At 48.8% G+C, this 19789-nt stretch overlaps 2 protein-coding genes across 2 annotated transcripts in view; one reads left to right on the top strand and one right to left on the bottom strand.

Moving 5' to 3' along the window:
• Positions 1 to 2594, top strand: part of EPHA10 (EPH receptor A10) — a 42114-nt gene extending 39520 nt beyond the window's left edge. The window contains exon 17 of the mRNA XM_067725543.1: positions 147 to 2594. Within this exon, the coding sequence (XP_067581644.1) occupies positions 147 to 261 (115 nt within the window). The 3' untranslated portion in view covers positions 262 to 2594. The remainder of the gene's footprint in view (positions 1 to 146) is intronic.
• A 1741-nt stretch (positions 2595 to 4335) lies between these two features.
• CDCA8 (cell division cycle associated 8) lies at positions 4336 to 19784 on the bottom strand. Its single transcript, XM_067725540.1, has 11 exons — positions 19649 to 19784; positions 19376 to 19488; positions 19108 to 19236; positions 17010 to 17050; positions 15009 to 15081; positions 12887 to 12969; positions 10194 to 10258; positions 8979 to 9074; positions 7749 to 7875; positions 6907 to 6993; positions 4336 to 5669 (listed from the first exon to the last, which is right to left on the bottom strand). The coding sequence occupies exons 2-11, from the start codon at positions 19470 to 19472 to the stop codon at positions 5625 to 5627; spliced, it is 843 nt and encodes a 280-aa protein (XP_067581641.1). The 5' UTR covers positions 19473 to 19488; positions 19649 to 19784; the 3' UTR covers positions 4336 to 5624.
• Between the last annotated feature and the right edge of the window lie 5 nt (positions 19785 to 19789).

Genomic DNA, 19789 nt, shown 5'->3' with positions numbered 1-19789 from the left:
GTCTAAAGGGCCCGGGGGCCCTGCCCCTGCCGGCATGGGAGGCCCAGCCGGTCCTGATTCCGGTTCCCTGGCTGGGCAGGGGATGGGAGGGACAGCAGAAGGTGGGGAAGAGCCAGCTGGGTCTGACCCGCCCTTCTTCTTCGCAGGGACCTGGTGAGCCTGGGCATCTCATCGGTGGAACACCGGGAGGACCTCCTCAGCGGGATCAGTGCCCTGCGGGCCCGGGTGCTCCAGCTGCAGGGCTGGGGGGTGCAGGTGTGAGCGGCCCCACTTTTCCAGGCCAGGACCCCAGGGGGCTCCAGCCCCCAGCCTTGCCCAGGACCCCCGCCAGCTGCACTCCACCCGTGCGGAAGTGAGCTCCCAGAGCTTGTGTGGAGCCCCGGTTTCCTCCATTTCCCTGCCTTCTCCCCCCATTTCCCCCAGTCTGAGCACCTTGGCTGACTCAGTTCCCCTGGAAAAAAGGTTCAAAACCTGGGGAGGATCCCTGAGATAACAGTGGGGGGAAATGCAGGGTCTCAGAGACTAAGGTGGGCAGGGGCAGGGAGGAAGACATAGCTTTAAATGGCCCGCTTCATGCCCTTCTGTCTTCCATACCCACTGGGGTCTGGGGCCTACTCCAAAGGGTGCCCCACTTTCCCACAGACCATTGGCCAGCAGGCAGCACAGGTCCCTGATGGATGGGCTCCTGTCAGTGACCACAGCTGCCTGGCCGCCAATCCTGATGGGCCATGGGGCCTCAGTTCCCCGTATTCCAGCTGGGCCCTGTCTGGACACTGGTCCCAAGGCCCAGGCAGGCAAAGGTGGTGCTGAGATCAGGGGCTGGACCCCGAGGGCCCCGGACTTAGAAGTTGATTTCTGCTTCCCCCACCCTTGAGCTGACCATTCAGGGTGAGGGTGAGGGTCCTGGTGTTCCCCTGAGGCCCCACTAGGTGCCCCCCACCCCCTTTGCTTTCCTTTTATAAACTCACCGGCCAGGACATCTGGGAAGAGCATGAGGAGAGAAGTTTTCTCCCCGGGGCCCCAGGAGCTTTGCTCCCCAGACTTGGGGGATGATGAAGACATGACTCTCAGAGACGGAGCTTCTCTCTCTAACAGGCCGGTCCAACCCTTACCGTACAGGTGGGGAAAACAAGACCTAGTAAGGAGTCAGGGCCAGAGCTGGGGTTGAACCCATGTGCCCAACTCCCGATCCAGAACCGAGGTTGGCTCTGGAGAGAGTCATGGGTCCTGCCCTGTGTCACCAACACTCTTTCCTGAGGCAGCCCAGGGGTACTCTGAGGTGACCCCCTCTTGCAGGCTCCATCCCCTGCACCCAGCCTCCCGTGGAGTACCTCCTCCCTCTGGCCCCTCTTCTGCGGGGCTTTGGCAGAAGTAGTTGCCCTGAGCTGAGTCCAGAGTTCCTTATCCAGGAAGGCTTCCCAGAGGCGGGGGTGATCGTGAGGCCAGGGCTTTCGTGGCACAGAATGAAGGCAACTGGGTCTGGATAGGGTCACCCCTGACCTATGCCTGCTGTGGTTTGGCTGCGTGTGGGTCGGGTGGGATGGGGTGGGAAGGAGACAAGGGCTACAGGAAGGGGTGAAGGAGACACAGCCGGCCCTTGGAGGGCCCAGACGAGGCGGGGAGTGAACTCAAGCTCCAGGAACTACTACACGTCCCCCACGGGAGACCGTAGGGCCTGTGGGCCGGACACTCCTGGTGTGTGTATATGGAGGGGCGTCTGGAAAGGTTCCTTGACTGAGAGTCTGATGCATCCATTGAACAGGGCCTTGGAGGAGCGGGGGCAGGACTCTTTCCTTAGGGTTGGTGGAGTTTTCCGCAGGCCAAGACGGAGGGCCTAGGACAAGAGGAATCCAAGCAGAGGGGCCAGCGTGAGAAGGAGCCTGGAGGGTGGGAGATGCAGCACATCTTTGGGGAGTGCTCCGTGGTGGGGGACGGTGCCTCTCAGCAGTGCCTTTGGCTTCATTCTGCCAGCAGGGCAGGCGTCCCCCCACCCCCACTGTCCATCTCCTGAGCACCTGCCCCAGCTCAGTGTCCTGGGGGGTGCTAGGGGAGGCCGAGATATTTCTTCTACCTTTGACAGAGCTGGAGGGTCCCTTGCCGGTGCCCTCCAGGCCCTGCCCCGTGGGAAGTCTGGAAAGGACATACCAGCATCCTGTGGAGAGAGCCTCATTCCCATCTCCAGCCTCATCAGTCATGCCCTGAAGGTCAGAGTCCCCTCCTCCTCCCCGCGCTGTTCTGCAGAGTCCCCTGGCTGTGTTGGCAGGACTTCGGTGTCCAGGGTAGACCTCCCTTCCACTGAGGAGTGAGGTCCCAGCAACCTGATGGGTCCCAGGCCTCAGCCCTGCACAGGTGCCGGCAAGATGCAGGCTGATGGCTCCCTGGGAACCCTCTACAGATCTATTTTTATATGGACCTTATTCACTGGATAGAGAGGTGGCCTGCAACCCCCCAGCACCCATATCTGAGCCCATCCAGGGAGGGAAGGGGCTGGTTGGTGGTGGTGGGGGAGTGGTTCCTTTGACTAATTCTGGAGGTGTTTTTATAGTTCTTGGGTTCTATATGCAGGACAAAGTAATAAAAGCTTGTCTGTGGTATGGTGCCTCTGTCAGTGACAGTTGCTTAACTGTTAAGTAACTTGTGTGGGAGGGTTTCGCCCCCCCCCCCCCGCCCCACCACAGGGGTCTCCAAAGTGTGTGTCTGAGATCTCTGGGCAAGAGCCACATTTAGGAAATAGATGACAGGACGGTGTGATCAGGGTTTACCCTAGGGGCGAGCAGTGGGTGGCTTCCCCGAGGGGGCAACACTCCGTGGCGGTGCCATTGCCGGAGATGGACCACGTAAGCGGGGGGGGGGGAGCAGGTTAAGCAGCGATGTGGGAAATGACGAGCTCGGTTTGGGACCGGGCTGCAATGTGTCTGACGCTGTGAATAAACGATGCTTAGGTGATGTCCTAGCACAGCCTCCGCGAGAACTAGCTCTTCATGTGACTAATTGAACCTAACTGTTCGTAAGGCAGCACGTTTGGACTTCTTTCAACAGGACGTCCCAAGTAGGGCTTTTGGAACGATCGGGGGGCCTGTAGGGCAAAGATTGAAACTACTGTTCATTGGAAACGCCCCTGGTGCGGGGAGGGCCTCATCCTCCCTTCATCCAGGCCTCATCCTCCCCTCAGCTCAGAGCAGCTCTGCTTTTATTCGCTTTATACACACAGCAGAGGCTACAAAGTAAACTGCCCACAGGGATGAGGTAAGAATTCCTTTGAATGGGAAGAGGCCTCTGAGGGCCAAGGAAAAGTGCTACACAGCTCCTCTTGACTGTGGCCCGTGTTGCTAGATATTTGTTGGTGGCTAGTGACTATTTTTGTGAAATCTCATGATTTTTAAATTGTTAGCAATTCATTTGAAAAGACAAAATCCAAACGGTGAAAAGCGTTTGCGGCCCTTTTTGGTCTATGGGCTGGCGGTAAGGTTTGAATTTTCTTTGCCGCATGCCAGCCCTGTGATAGTTCAGCCCATGCCTTAAATCCTGGGATGGGGAGCTCATTACCGTCTCCAAGCCAGCTCTTGTATGGAATGAAGGACTGCTCCATCTTTCTTTGTCGTGTGACTGGTATTTACTGCACATTCCCTGCAACTGGGTCCAGGCAGTAGTGCAGCTGGAGCGAAACTAGGGTGAGGGTGGCTTTGAGTAAAGAATGTTGGATCCTAAGTGTTTTCTTGACGCCAGGCTCTACGTAACAACAGTGTACCAGACAATGAAGGAAAAGGTACAAGCCTCAGCTTTGGTGACTTAATCGCTTGAAATGAGTAACCTCTACTCTAAATGCTGTCACTGACTGAAGGGCCTTCTCCCTAAACTGTCAACACCGATGACCTGCTGAACGTGACCCCAGTCTGTCTTCTCTTCCGCCGTGAGCCCCACGTCGATCATTTCGGCGAAGAGCGAATTCCAGGAAGGCAGATCTGCCAGAGCCTGGAGCTTGGGAAGTGAGAAGCACGATCACTGAATCACCTGGGCCCCTGCTTTGTCCCTGGCCAACGAGACTTGCTACACAAGTAAACTATAGGTACCCTAGATACTGTGCCCCCATGATGTAAATTTCTAGCTCATGGAAGGAAGATGTTGGGGAAAGGCTTCTTGGGCTAGGTTACCCGTGACCTGGATCTTGGGGAGAGGGCCCCCTCTTCAGGTATCAGAGAGGTTCTGCCTGAAGTAAAGGGTTTTGCATCTTCTGAGGAAAGTAGCTGCTTGCAGACCCTCACTCCAGTAGCTTCAGCTCCAAAACTGTCTCTGGTCCAGGTAGCACAGCTTGGAGATGACAGGCAGGGCGGAATATCAATTAAAAACAAATCCACAATTTATTGAAAACAGGTACCTTTCAGTAGCTCTGATTAGAATAAATCAGCTTACAGATACCATGACTCAGGAAAACAGTATGTACAAAAGTCTCAGGAAAGGGAGAATAAAACAACTTGAAAAGAACACATCTTGAACAGGACTGGACTAGAATGGTCATGTAGGAAAATAATAGAGTACAACAAAGAGCCATACACAGAACACTGTGCTCTCGGGCTTGGGGTGGGGACTCTCAGCTCCCACGTTCTCAAACCACATCTAATGATTCTTTGGGGCACAGGTGCTGGCTGGAGCGCAGGGATCTCAGTGCCCATGTGACAGCCCACGCCAGGGCAGAGGCCAAACGTGAGGAATGAGGCCACCAGGCAAGCTACGCCCACTCCCCCATGAACCTCAGAAGACAGAAGTGCTCTCTGCAAAGGCTACAGGCCTGGTGGGGACCACAGGGCCACGGACAGCTTAGAGTCCCTCTGCGGCCAGTCGTGTAAAATCCCCCGATGAACCTAAACCCTACAGCTCCCTTATCCAGATTCCCACTAACTGGACTAACCAGAGAGGTAGAGGAGTAAGACATGGAAACTGCCCACAAACCAAGTTTTGGTCTTTGGTAAACAGGGATAATACAAAATACTAGTCTACAAGTCAGCTTGAAACCAAACTACTGGGCATGGCAGGTGTTAAGATTGCAGAGCCCTGTCAGTACCCACCACAGGAGGGAGGGGATGTGCGCAGGAGGGGAGGTGTTTCCTCCTGTGGTCACTGCTGTGACAGGTCCTGGCCCCATCTGCACAGTCCCTCCCAGCTCCTGGAGCCGCCCTCTCACGGAGCTCACTTCTCTGAGCCTAGCTCCCAGCCTCAAGCACGCACAGGGCGGGAACGCCAGCTGGAGCGGGCTCTCCGGTGAGGGCGAGTTGGCAGTCTTCCCGAGAACATGAGGCTCCCCTGTGCAGCCTCGGCTGGAGTTAGGGCAGGGCGAGGAGGACGTGGAGCTACGGCAGGCAGAGGCGGCAGCTGAGAGCAGGAAGGAGAATTCAGCTGGGAGAATGGCAGGAGGTTTGGGCTCTATGGACACAGAGGCAGTGTCTGTCACCTGGGTTGGGAGGTGCCAATAGCAACGCTTCCTGAATTCTCCAAGAGGAACGCTTCTCCCTGCTCTGGAACTTCACGTTCAAACAGACAATAAGCCCAAGGGAAGAGGTATCTTCAGGGTCCCAGAAGTGCCCACTGAAGGTCCATCCTGTGAAATCGGGCTTCTTGGAATAGCAGCCTCATTTGTGAGTCCGTATGCTGCTGCAGATTTGAGCAAGACGGCTCTGAAAGGACAAGGAGGGAGGCCCTTTAGAGAGGACGAAGCTGGGAGGCTTGCCCACTTAGCACATAGTCTGCTCAGGTAGCACTGGCTTTGGGGCCAGGCTGGTCTGAGTGAATCTCAGCCCTCCATCCTCTATTGGTAACATGAACAAACTAACCTTTCTGGAAGGCAGCTATGCTCTCCTCTATACCACCAACGCAGACCGAACTAACCTTTCTGAATCTCCATTTCTCATCTGAACAAAGGAGCAAAATACCATCTCAAATGAGACAGTGAAGGTATAATTTGGGAACAGCAATGCTGTAGGTCCAGCTAGATGATGGATGTCACCAGATCCGGGGGGCTGGGTATGTGCCTGATCTCAGCACCGGCCTCTGTTCTGTACAACATGTTTGGGAAAGTCGCTCCGCCCATCCCCTTACTTGGATGTACCCTTCACAGACCTCCCCCCAGGAGGGGGGACCTACAGCAGTCATATTTGCACTAGGTGTTCCCATCCACCAGCCAAAATCAAAGCGGAAGGGACCGGGGAGGCCCGTCTGACCAAAGCTGAGCTAATTCAATTCTTCCTCTTGAGAATTTAAATAAGACTGAAACTGGACTGTCTGCGTTGGGCAATGGAGCAATAGAGTCAGAGCTGGGAGTGTGGCTACCCAGAGCCACATATTGACTCAAGGTAAGGGAGAACAGAACCAAGAGCCTCGTGGAGAAGGTTACCCACTGAGTGAGGGAAGGACGAGGTGCAAGAGAGGTGAGGGCACGGGCCCCAAAGACAGAGTTGCTAAAGGAGCTGGTGCACCAGAGCAGAGCCCCATCAACTCCTGGCACTGGTGGTCCCACCACTCAGAGGGCCTGCCTGTTCAGTGCTTTCTTTGATTCTGTGGGATTCCTGGTAGCAAGCTCCTCACCCTGTTCCCGAACTGTTGTGAGGAAGTTTCAGTCCCCGGGGGGTCAATTGTGCCCTAACATACAGGCACCAACTGCCTGAATGAGGCAGGATTTGATTCTCTTGTGGAACTTCTGTGGCAGGCACTCTGGTTGGACCAAAACTCAGCATCAATTTAGGGACAGAATTGCTGCTCAGTAAGCAGGATAACAGTCAAAATCCCTTGGGGGAAAGAGGCCACACAGTTGTAAGTGTAAAGCAGCAGGCCAGACCCAAAAGGCAATCCTAAGTACGGCTAAACCCAGAAGGCTACTGGAGGCCTCCTGTGTGTGGAGAGGAACCCGAGACTTACAGAGAGCTTCTTAATGTTTCCCAAGGCCTCTGGATCCAGCTGTGCGATATCAATCCTCTGCAAGTCACTGGCCAATAACCGCATGCTCTGTGTGGAGGGGAGAGGGTTAACGTGGCACGTCCCTCAGGGCAGGAACCTCCACCCAGCAGCCCAGTGTGCTCCGGGGTCCCTCGATGTCCTGCACTTGTGGAGGGGGATGGCAAGGCAGGCAGGAGGGGAGTTAACCCGAAAGAGACAATGCCGTCGGTGTTTATCACTGGGCCGATAGCTGGATCAGCTGAGTAGAAGGGGTGCACGTTAGCTTAGAAACGCCCTGCAGACCTCATCTGAGATAAACCATCCCCTCCGTCCCAGGAGCCGAGGTCAGCAACTTGCTCTGCCTGCTTCAGACCCCTCGAAGCTACACAAAGTGGAAGACACAGCTCGAGCTCCCCTTTCCAGACTAAGCACGCGCGCACCCCGATAGTGCCCTCCTCTGCACGCCCTTTAATATCTCCCTTACTGCACACATCACATGTTACAGTTAATTGGGAGCCTAGCTTGACTACTGAACTGCTTCTCAAGGGCAGGAATGTCTTCTACATCTTGAACCTGCTACAAGACTGATGGGCAAATGTTAGTGGATGAACAAATGAACCCCAGAGCTGGGCAAGGATCTTCCCAGTCTGGAGCTCTAACCTGGGAGAGGAAATGGTTCTGAGTCCTACAGAAATGTGGATATCAGAAGCCATGCAACCAAAGGGACTTTGGGTTTTGGGAGAGAAGTGGGTGATGGACAAGAGAAAGAAATGCTGAGTAAGCAGCATGCCATGGCCTGATCGCCCTCTGGAACACTTACTTACCTCTCCGCCTCCCACTGGCACGGTGAGGAATATCTCTTTGCTGTCAGCAAGAGGACTGCCATTTACAGAGACATTGTAAATCCGCTCTCTGGCTGCTGGAGTGCGCAGGCCTGGGGTCTTGAAGACCCTATAAAGTGGGAAAGTCTCTGTAAAAATGGCTTGGCAGACTGAATGACACCTTGACCCCATCTGGCCTCAAGCTGCAGTTTTCAAATCACACATTTCTAAGAAGGCGCATTCTAAATTTAGGGTTAAAAAGCAGTATTGACTAAACACAGCTGGAGGAAGGAGGTTGTAATTATCAAACATACATCTAGCGAAAGTTAATTCTTATCCATGTAAATTTTAGGTCCAAAGCTCCATATGGATACCAGCCAGCCATCCATCCATCCATCCATCCATCCATCCATCCACAAAGTCAGAAATAAACTGTGTTAATATACTTCCAAGAGTGGCTAAGCGCTTCCATCAGGAGGACTTTTCCAGGGTCAAAGTTGGATGATTCAGAGATTACATCATTATATTAATTCCCAAAGTGACTTTCTCAAGACCTTTAAAATGCTGCCATCTATTTTTCCCTAAATGTCTTTTGCTATGTACTCATGTAAAAAAAAAACAATAAGCAGTTAAGGAAGAGAATTAGAAGTAGAAGGTAAGTCTTCCTCACTCTCCCCACTCCAGATAACCACTCTCAGTTCCTTATGCGTCCTTCCAGAAACTTTCTATCAAATGGGGTCATCTAGGACACGCTGCCCTGCCACCTGCTTTGGAGATGCTTGTGATCATGAAGCTCTTCCCCATCAGCACATGCGGATGTACTTATTTAATGGCTATACCCCATGTCCTATCTACTTGACCAGCACTATGGAAGGGATTAATTTATGCTATAAGAACATCCTTGTTTATACTGGTCTCCCAAAAGGTGGTGTCCATTTTCACTCCTACCAAGAGTATGGGAGAGTACCTACCAATTTAAAATAAACTTGATCAGAATCGGAAAAGACCAAAACAGTCACTAGAGGCCTCCTAGTCATCAGGGACAGGTAAAGAATCATTTTGTCACCAAAAACACGCAGATCTACACTCAGGGGAGAGGCAAACATTAGGAAACCCAGGCAGTTACCCTTCTCTGTTAGGGGCTTCCCACTATTTTCTTAAACACCCTTCTTTTCTGGCAAACATCAAATGTTGGGCTCCCACAAAAATCCAAGTGCTGCTGTCAATACTTACCTTGAGTCAAACCTGGGTGTCGGGCCCGGAGTTGGTTTCACCATAGACAACTCCAGTCGGCCCACAGCTGGGGTAACAGTGGCACAATGGTTTGACCTACAGGTGAGACATGACCATTAGGTACGCCAACTCTCAGGTCCAGGGACGGCAGCCGCAGAGGCAGGTAACACTGACCATGTCAGAGCCTATCCTGGGCACGTTACACACATTAGCTCGTGCAGCCCTCCTAACCACCCTCTGAGAAGCACCATGATCCTCATTTCCGGATGCAGAAACTCAGGCATATTGAGTTAAATAACTTGCCCAAGATCATACAGCCAATTAGGGCAGAGCCAGAACTCCGAACCCAGGCCGCCTGCCTCCAGAATCTGACTTATCAATCAAGCTAACGAATGAGGGGAAGGAGCCAGCCCCTCAGCACCCTGCAGGCCCCCTAGCTGGAGCTCCTGTCCTCCTGCCAGACAGCTCCCACTGCCCAGGGAGAAATGGGAGGAGCCCACCGCTTCACAGACACACACCCCAGTGACTACTTTCCTGAGCCTGTTAAGAGGCAGCCCCTCCCCCCAACTCCCAGCATAAACAGTTCCAAGTCTACGGTGACTCATTATTTAGCAAGAACAGGAGGAATCTTTTTTTTTTTTTTTTTTGCAGTACGCGGGCCTCTCACCGTTGTGGCCTCTCCCGTTATGGAGCACAGGCTCTGGACGCGCAGGCTCAGCGGCCATGGCTCACGGGCCCAGCCGCTCCGCGGCATGTGGGATCTTCCTGACCGGGGCACGAACCCGTGTCCCCTGCATCGGCAGGCGGACTCTCAACCACTGCGCCACCAGGGAAGCCCGAGGAGGAATCTTTTAAGAAACTAACTACAGGTAGGTGACAGCCACTTTGTGACCGACTGTGGATAGCTCTATACGTGGACTGTCAGGTAACTGAACAAAATATGCAGTGCTTACTCTGTGTTTCTGAGTCTTAATCTCCTTGTTTGCATTAAAAAAAAAAGGGGGGGGGAGATAGAGAACGTGGGCAGAAGAACCAGAGAAGGTGTTGGGTCAGACGGTTTCTAGAGGCCCCTCCAGCTCGGATACTGGAGGATTCGATGATGTGAAGCTCAACTTGAACACAAGTCACAAAAGCCCTTTACCACCTATTTCTGCCATGATGAATGTGGTTCTCCAATAAAACCAAAAACACATCTAAATCTGGAAAACCTGTTACCTTTTACTTTTGCCTTTTCCTTGTATGGACTGGGTTCTCTTCTTGGATGGAGGACACCTTTTAACCTGAAGTCACAGGCAAATGAAACTGAGGTTACAAAAGGCCCTGCAAAGGGGAAAGGTAAGGGAAAGGGGTACCAGCTCTGGAAAAGAAAACTAATACCGAACATCAGAAGGTCTATCTCACAGAATTCACAGTGACTTAAATAATTCTGAACATAATTGATCAACTAAGAATCTATACTGCCTGAGTCTTCAGAATAGAGGCCTTTGACTGAGAGTGAAGGTAAGTGTCTTCTGGACTGAGTACAGCCTGGTTGGTCTCCCCACCCCACTCCCACCCCCTCACAAAGTGCTGCTGTGATGGTCACTAAGGGCACCCAGGTGCCCAATCCAAGGAACCCTCAGCAGTCCTCACCCTTGCTGAGTCCTCGGAGGTACCTGACAGGAATCACTCTTTACCTGCTGACATCCTCCCTTGTTTCTAAGATCCACCCACCTCCCCACTTCTCTGGCTGGCCCTCTGCAGGCTGCCTCACGAGCTCCTCTTTCTACCTTCCCTCCTAGGGTCCATCCTCAGCCTCCCCTCCACGTTCTCCCTGTACAACCTCATCGACTCCCTCGCTGGGACAACCACCTAAAGATCTGGGAGTCGTTGTCTCTCAGTCTCTTACTTCTGCCTGAGCTCCAGGCTGAGATTTCTGTCAGGGCGAGCTGTCCTGGAGAAGTACTGAACACTCAGCAGGCCAAACAACTGACACAGGGACTGCTCCCCTTAGCCCTAACCCAGCACTCCTCCTCCTCCTGTGCCCCACATGCCACCGGATGGCAGTTCCCTAGACTAGAAACCACCTAGTCATCTCTGGTCCCTCCTTCCCTCTACCAGTCTTGCCTACTCTCCATTATAAAACTTATCGCAGAACCATCCCTTCTCTTTTTACAGGGTCAGTGCCTCAGTTCAAGAATTACAGCAGCCTCTGCATGTAAATCAATGAAGTTAGAACACACCCTCACACATGCACAAAAATAAACTCAAAATGCCTTAAAGACTTAAACATGAGACACGGCACCACAAAAGTCCTAGAAGAGAGCACGGGCAAAACATTCTCTAACATAAATTGTACCAGTGTTTTCTTAGGTCAGTCTCCCAAGGCAATAGAAGTAAAAGCAAAACTAAACAAATGGGACCTAATCAAACTTACAAGCTTTTTGCACAGCAAAGGAAACCATAAAAAAAAGGAAAAAGCCTACGGAATGGGAGACTATATTTGCAAATGATGGGACAGACAAGGGCTTAATCTCCAAAATATACAAACAGCTCATACAACTCAACAACAAAAAAACAAACAACCCAATCGAAAAATGGGCAAAAGACCTTAATAGACATCTCTCTAAAGACGACATACAGATGGCCAGTAGGCACATGAAAAGATGCTCAACATCATTAATTATTAGAGAAATGCAAATCAAATCCACCTCACACCGGTCAGAACGGCCATCATTAAAAAGTCTACAAATAAATGCTGGAGAGGGTGTGGAGAAAAGGGAACCCTCCTACCCTATTGGTGGGAATGTAAGCTGGTACAGCAACTATGGAAAACAGTGTGGAGGTTCCTCAGAAAACTAAAAGACAGAATTACCATATGATCCAGCAATCCCACTCCCGGGCATATACCCGGACAAAACTGTAATTCAAAAAGATACATGCACCCCTATGTTCATAGCAGCACTATTCACAATAGCCAAGACATGGAAGCAACCTAAATGTCTGTCGACAGAGAAATGGATAAAGAAGATGTGGTACATATATACAATGGAATACTACTCAGCCATAAAAAAGAACAAAATAATGCCATTTGCAGCAACATGGATGCAACTAGAGATTATCATACTAAGTGAACTAAGAGTCAGAAAGAGAAAGGCAGATACCATATGAGATCACTTATATGTGGAATCTAATATATGGCACAAATGAAACTATCTACAAAACAGAAACAGACTCACAACATAGAGATCAGACTTGTGGTTGCCAAGAGGGAGGGGGATGAGGGAGGGAAGGACTGGGAGTTTGGGATTAGTATATGTAAACTATTACATATAGGATGGATAAACAACAAGGTCCTACTATATAGCACAGGGAACTATACTTAATATCCTGTGATAAACTGTAATGGAAAATATACAAAAAAGAATGTCTCTACGTGTATAACTGAGTCACTTTGCTGTACAGCAGAGATTGGCACTACACTGTAAATCAACTAAACTTCAATTAAAAAAAAAATTAAAAAAAAAAAAAGAATTACAGTAGCCTCCTGACTGGTTCCCTTGTCTCTAGTTTTTCCCCTCTCCCGTTTATCCCGAATCCTATTCTGAAATACCTATCTGGTCATGTCATTTACCAAGACCTACCTCATGAAACTGCAACTTCCAAGTTTGGCACACAAGGCCATTCATTTTCTGGCCCCTGCTCTCCCCAGATCACCCTCACAGTTTACTCCCCAGCCATACCAAACTGCTTCCTGTTCCTTAAAGGGCACTTTCATTCCTCTTCCTGGAATTCCCTTCCCTTTCTTCTCCAGCTAGTGAAATCTCACTCATTTTAAAGGCTGTGCCCAAGGGTGCTGGGGGAGCATACTTTAAGTATTTCCTTTTTCTCCTGACAGGCTCCAGCCCTGAATCAGAGTGCCTACTTACTCTTGCAGTTTGAGGATTCTTATTTTTATTTTCTTCCTCTTCTTCTTCCATTATCATGTCATCCACTTGCATCACCTTTCGTGCTATAAGAAAGTTTTAACAGAGTGATATTTCTCATGGGAATAAACTTTCATGCATTCACATTTCTTATAGGAAATAAAACTTATGCACTCTTAGGCTGTAATCAAGAAATAGATCCAATATAAAGATGACTTTAAAAAAAAAAAGAGGGTGTAGACAAAAAAGAGGGTCTCAAGAGTGGTTAAGAAACCCCATATAATGCTTTGTACGGCAGCCCAGCATTCTGAATAAGATTGCAGACCCTGGAGTCAGACAGCCTTGAGCTTGAGGCCTGGCCCTGCCTCTGACTAGGTCACATGGCTTTCATGGTGATCATCTAAAAGGGAGGAGCCACTTCATAGGGATATGATGAGACCTGGAATGTGTGCCCCACAAAAACACGGTCTTTGTTATTCATCCCAAACCCTAGAATTGCACCTACTGTGTAAGTGCTTATTAAATATTTGTGGGACAAATGAATGTAAAGTCCCTTGGATGGTATTGAACACATTATAAGTATTACTATTTATTATAATAAAATACTATTTATAAATAATAAATTATTACAACTATCATCTTAGAAGGAAAAAGGATACGAGGGATGTTTAAGATGGATGATAACGGAGGAAATAATACCAATTTTTAAATATTTAAGGGGTTGTCATATGGAAGACAGCTCTATGGGACCTCAAAGGGCAGAACCAGTATCAATATGTAGATACCACAGGAAACTCTGGTTCAAAATTAGAAAAAACGTTCTAACCATTACAGCTGTCTATCGATGACAGGTAGTCTCACTGTTAAATACGTACAACCATGGGCTAGAAAATCCCAAGCAGGGATTCCATAGAGAAATTTAATTATAGGAGGAGAGATCAGACTTAATGACTTTTAAGCTTTTTTTTTCTCCCTGACACAAATAAGAATCTAAGTATATTTACCTTAAAAAAAAAATAGCTTAAAAAAAAAAAAAAAAAAGCTTACAATGTAGTTGAAGTCCAGTGGTCGAGAGGACACAAAACCAATTTCCACTGTTGTTTGACCTGGGTCCCAGTGTGTTCAGTTCCCAGTGGTGAAATCGGAAGACCAGCCCCCCACACCCCACACACCAAATAAGGAAAAAAAAAAAGTGGAATTCAAAAGAGAAATTGGACATTACCTAAATGTAGAAATAACCCAAAGCGACCTAACAGATTGCAGATTTGCAGCTAAGGAACTAACTCTAGGAACACCCAAGTCCAATTACGTCACAACCTTGCTGGGGCAGGCCTGGAACATGACACTAGGAAAGTGAAAATCCCATCATGCCGTCTTCATGCTACAGGACAGCTCTGATGGAAGGCAAGCTGGAACAAGAACTGGACGGTGTTTCTGGCTTGGCCCAGTGGAGAAGGTGCCCGCTTGGTGGGCAGCCCCAAACTCCAGGTCTTGGGTCAGGTTCATCCTCACTGGAGTTGGAGGCATTGAGCTGCTGGAGCTTAATGACAGTGAAATCACGTCCATAACAGAACTCCCCCTGGCCTGAGTCTATGCTCACTAATTACAACCCAGCTTCCCCCAAACTTACCCTTTAAGATAGTGTTTCTCAGAGTGTTGGACGTGTATGTGAGAGAATTTTCCACAGATGGGTCAGTGAATTGAGCAACATGGAATGACATGCTTAGACAGTTGGTCCTTTCGCAATGCTCTTTGAACCCTTCTGATCACATCAGGGAGAGTCTTGGCCGGCACTAACGTGTCTTGTAGCACCTCTCCAAACCTTGCTCACCTCTCTAACTCAGGGAAGCAAGCAGGCAACACTGTTTGGTTTCCAGCACAGCTTTTGTTTTTCTTCTTTAACCTTCACTTTAGCTCACACATTGGTCTAAAGAGTTCGGTTAGTTATCAGTCCTGCATATCATTAACCGAATGCAGAGGCTAAAATCAAATTTTTGGATTTGCAAGACTGAGGACCAGGCATTAGAGGGAAGAGGTTCCTCCAGTGAGGTCTCCCCAAGCAGCCAGCCAACCACACTAGGCCTTCATTCTCTCCGTTCAACAAGGGGTTTTGGAAAGTACTCACTTTTGGCAGATTTCAGGGGTGTCTGAACAGCTTCTGCTGTTAGTTTGTTTATTTCTGTGATATCCAGGTCAGCCTGTAATGAACACAGCCAGAAAACAAAAGGTATATTCCATCAAATATGAGGAACAATATTTTAAGATTAAAAACATTAATTAAAAAACATATTCTTGGGACTTCCCTGGTGGCGCAGTGGATAGGACTCCGTGCTCCCAATGCAGGGGGCCCGGGTTCGATCCCTGGTCAGGGAACTAGATTCCACATGCATGCCACAACTAAGAGTTCACATGCCACAACTAAGGAGCCCATCTCCCGCAACTAAGGAGGCCACGAGCTGCAACTAAGGAGCCTGCCTGCCGCAACTAAGACCCCACACAACCAAATAAATAAGTAAAATATTAAAAACAAAAAAACCCAAAACATATTCTTTGATACATACAAAAGATTGTTATGTTAGTTATACTACAAAATATTGAACTTCCATAAACCCACCATACTAACGAAGGCCTAAAACATTGCCAATTACTTGCTTCTAGGCTATGTATTTTTCCCTGTTCTATTTCCTTGCCTCTCCTCGAAAGGTGACCAGTCTCCTAATTCTGTCATTCCTTAGAGATAACCACTATCATCATTCCATTTGCTTGAAAGAAAGTGTGTGTGTGTGTTTCTCCACAAATGTGTATGTGCTTAAACAATATTTTGTTTGCTTTTGTTTTTGATCACTATTTGTGGTTGTAGATAATTTGTTTTCACTGCTATGTAATATCTATCACGATGGATTTGTCCAATCTCCTCTCAACAGTATTTTGCTATTACAAACACTGTTACTTTCAACTGTCTTATACATGTGTCTGATGCACACCTGTCCAAGTTTTCTCTTGGCTATATACTTAGGGATGGGGCATTACAGGGTTGTAGGGTACACAAGTGTTCAGCCTTAATATTATGCAAAATTGTTTTCCAAAGTGATTGTACTTGTTTACATGCCAGGAGCAAACAAGTTCCTAATGACCCATATTCTCTACCACACTTGATGCTATGTCAGCCTTCTCATTTTTTCCCTCCAGCTTTATTGAGGTATAATTGACAAATAAAATTCTAACATATTTAAAGTGTACACATGAGGATTTGTGATACATACACATTGTGAAATGATTACCACAATCAAGTTAATTAACACATTCAGCACCTCACATAGTTACTGTAAAAAAATTTTTTTTATTTTTTAAAGTCTAGAGGGCCAAAAGTTTTTCTACTCTGCCCCTGGGGCCTTCAAAAAGGCTTCCAGTCGCCATTCTAATTAAATTTGTTCCCCGTGGTAACTATATGTATGGGAATAGGCAAAAGCAGGCATGATTCACAGGCCTTTTCTTGCAGGGCACGTGTAAATATCAGAATAGTCGTTACAGACTAGGAATGACACAGGTTTCATCTCTGGGCTGGCAGAGACTGCATGGAGTACTCAGACGGGGATTCTGAAGCTGTCAAGGCTTAGCTTAGAAAGTGCTGTGCTAGACAGACGAGTGCTGTCTGAAACGGATGATGGAATGGAAAGTGGCTACTGAACATTTGAAATGTGGCTGGTGTGTCTGAGGAACTGAATATTTTATTAATTTTAATTAATTTAAAGAGCTACACGTAGTTCGTGGCTACTGTAACAGACAGTGCAGATCTAAACTCTTTATTCTGCCTCGTCTAGCAGGCCAGGTCACCGTGTAATGATGCGGGGGCTTAAAGGAACTTGGACTTTAAGCTTTCTTCTTCCCCTGCAAGGGTCCGGGCAAAGAGCTGCAAGGAACCTGCCAAGAAAAGAACTACCTCTCTTTATAAACCTTGAAATTATCTGGGCTTCATGTACTCAGCATTTGACAACTATAATTTTTTTGTTGACACAGATACTTCCCCTCTGGAACCTCTTCCACAGTCAGCACCCACTGGTTGAATTTTGTGAACAGACTAAACTTAAAACTAACCAACAGTTCAAAAATAGGAGAAGTCACTCACTGTTGCTGCTTCCTCCAGCGCCCGCTTGTTTCCTCCAAGGGCTTTGAAAAGAACGTTTTGTTTAGTTACTATCAGATTCTAATAATTTAAATAATAAACCATCCTCCCTAATATGACCACTTACTTTTCTTACACTTGACAGATTAAGCCCTTGATCCAACACTCAGGAGCCTTTACAACCTAGTTTAACCTCTCTCCAAGCTTGACTGTTCCCCTCATGGCTTATTCTAGGTTCCACCACACCAAAGTGCCTGTTATTTCCCAAATGTGCCACTGTCTCTCATGACTCAGTGCCCTGGTACTTATTTCCTCTGCCCGAAATATTCCTCTGCACCCAAAAAATTTCTAATTCATACTTCAAAACTCAGCTCAAACGCAAACTCTGCTTATTTTTCTCTCTCAGCAGATCGCTGCAATGTGCTGAGTTAGTTGCTCACTATCGTCACATCCAACAACTACTCAAAACTGTAAAAGTGCCCTGCCTTGAACTGAACTCTTTGAGGACAGAGATAATACCCATAGCTTCTGGCAAAAATATGTCACACAGGGCTGCCCTGGTGGCGCAGTGGTTGAGAGTCCGCCTGCCGATGCAGGGGACACGGGTTCGTGCCCCGGTCCGGGGGGATCCCGCGTGCCGCGGAGCGGCTGGGCCCGTGAGCCATGGCCGCTGAGCCTGCGCGTCCAGAGCCTGTGCTCCGCAACGGGAGACGCCACAACAGTGAGAGGACCGCGTACCACACACACACACACACAAAAATGTCACACAGTAAGTAGGGAGTAAATGTGTACTGAATGAAGAGGCCTTTGCAGATTTAGATGTAGAATAAAAACTTAGGTTAGGTCCTCTGGCTGGAAAAACTGGTAGTATCCCCTATAATAGTTAAGAACTCAGGCTTTGGAACCAGAATGCCTGGTTCAAGTAGACTCTGTCACTAACTAGCTTATGAGACTTTGAGCAAAGTAAACAATCTCTGTGCTTTAATCTTGTCTATAAAACAGGGATAATATTAACAATTAATATGGTTGTGATGAGGATGAAATCAGTTAATATATGGAAAACACTTGGTACAGTGCCTGTCTGCCATAGAAAGCACTATATAAATGTGCTCATTGGCCACTACTCAATTCTCTGTAGTAGTACTCATAATTTTAAATATATAATCATGTCCAAATTTTAAAAATGATCCTTCTCTACTAACTTGTAAGTTCCTGGAGGCAAGGACAACGCCTGTTTTATTTCCCAATGCATCTTCAGCACCTAGCATTGTGCCTAACACATGCTCAATGAATATTTGCAGAGATGCACAAATAGGTTAATAAATAAAAGGGGAAGTCAAAAGCATCACTGAACGTCTACTATGTGAACAGAACATGCATTTCTATCCAGGAAGGAGGCTATGTACTGGGTAAAGAACAATAAGGAAAATAGTAAAAGTAAGGGTAACCCAGCAAAAGGACAGCCTTTTGCATTTCCTTGGACATTTAGCAAGGGGGTGGGGAACAGGCTGGGATTTTTCTCTGGCCAGGAAAACTCTTGAGTCCTGCACTTCACAATTTGATATGCCCATTTTTAAATTGGCATTTTCCCTAAGCTGCAGGAAGAGCTGCTTGGGATTATCCTTCCAACTGAGGTCTGGTAATAAACCAAGCCACTCATTCATTTTCAAATGGTTGGATAAAATATCCCCCCCCCCAAAAAAGAGTATTTCATGACACGTGACATCTATGTCAAATTCACATTTCAGTGTGTCCATAAGTAAGTTTTTATTGTAAAACAGCTATGCCCATTCATTGCAGCTGTTTTGGAACTATAACAGCAAAGTTGAGTAGTTTCGACAGCGAACCCTCTGGCCTACAAAGCCTAAAATATTTCTTATCTGGTCCTTTAGAGAAAACGTTTGCTTGCCTGCAGAGGTAGATGAGGGCAAGAGCTAAGGAGAAAAGTAAAGCCGGGAGGTGAGACAGGGAGTGGGGGGAAGGAGTAGGGCTGCAGTTTCCTACAGTGATCTTGGAAGACCTCACTAAGAAGACGAAGGCTGCCATGGTAACCACAGAAGGGCTCCAGGCCGAGGCCTGGGGAAAGACTAGCAGCTCTTACCGAAGTAGTCGAGCCAGTTCATCTCGCGCAGCGCCTTGGGGAGTCGCAGGATCTCGATGTTGTACAAGTTATCCATCTCCTTGAGGAGGTTCTGCCTGTCTGACTGAATCTGCTTGGATCGTATTTGCACTGCGAGAGGGCAGAGCGGACGGGACACGGGTCACCCGGCGGGCGAATGCGGCCTGGAATCCGTGCTGCCAGCGCCCCAATCCGCCAGCACCCCGCGACTGCCCCAGGTGCTAGCGACCACCCGGGCTCCGCCCCTTACCTTCACGGTCGAAGTCCTTAAGAAAAGAGGCGAGCTTTCGGCTCCGTACCGAGCTGGTCTTGGTCACCCGACTGCCGCCCTTCCTAGCCGGAGCCATGGCGCTTCGATGGAGGCTGCGGGGAGAGGGGGCCGAGCCACAAGGCGTCAGCGGCGGAGACGGGGAGGGACAAGGGGCCGCAGGGGTGAGGGAGAGGGCGGAGGGCACCCCAGGGGCTTTGGAGGGGGACCCCTGCCCTTCGGGGCCTGGGCATAAAAGATCTGCGAGGCACCCACCTGTGGGTCCCGAAACAGGGGCTGAGAAAAACCTGGCTGCTTCAGCTGAGAGAGAGCGGCTCCGGGGCTAACCGGACGTGCGACCGCCGCCACCAAATTCAAACTGCCACAGGCTGACCAGTGAGAAGCCGCCGTCTTAGG

This window comes from Pseudorca crassidens, chromosome 2, assembly GCF_039906515.1.
Source record: "Pseudorca crassidens isolate mPseCra1 chromosome 2, mPseCra1.hap1, whole genome shotgun sequence".
NCBI lineage: Eukaryota > Metazoa > Chordata > Mammalia > Artiodactyla > Delphinidae > Pseudorca > Pseudorca crassidens.
The sequence above is the reverse complement of the archived record's forward strand: the minus strand, read 5'-3'. Positions and strand labels throughout refer to the sequence as shown.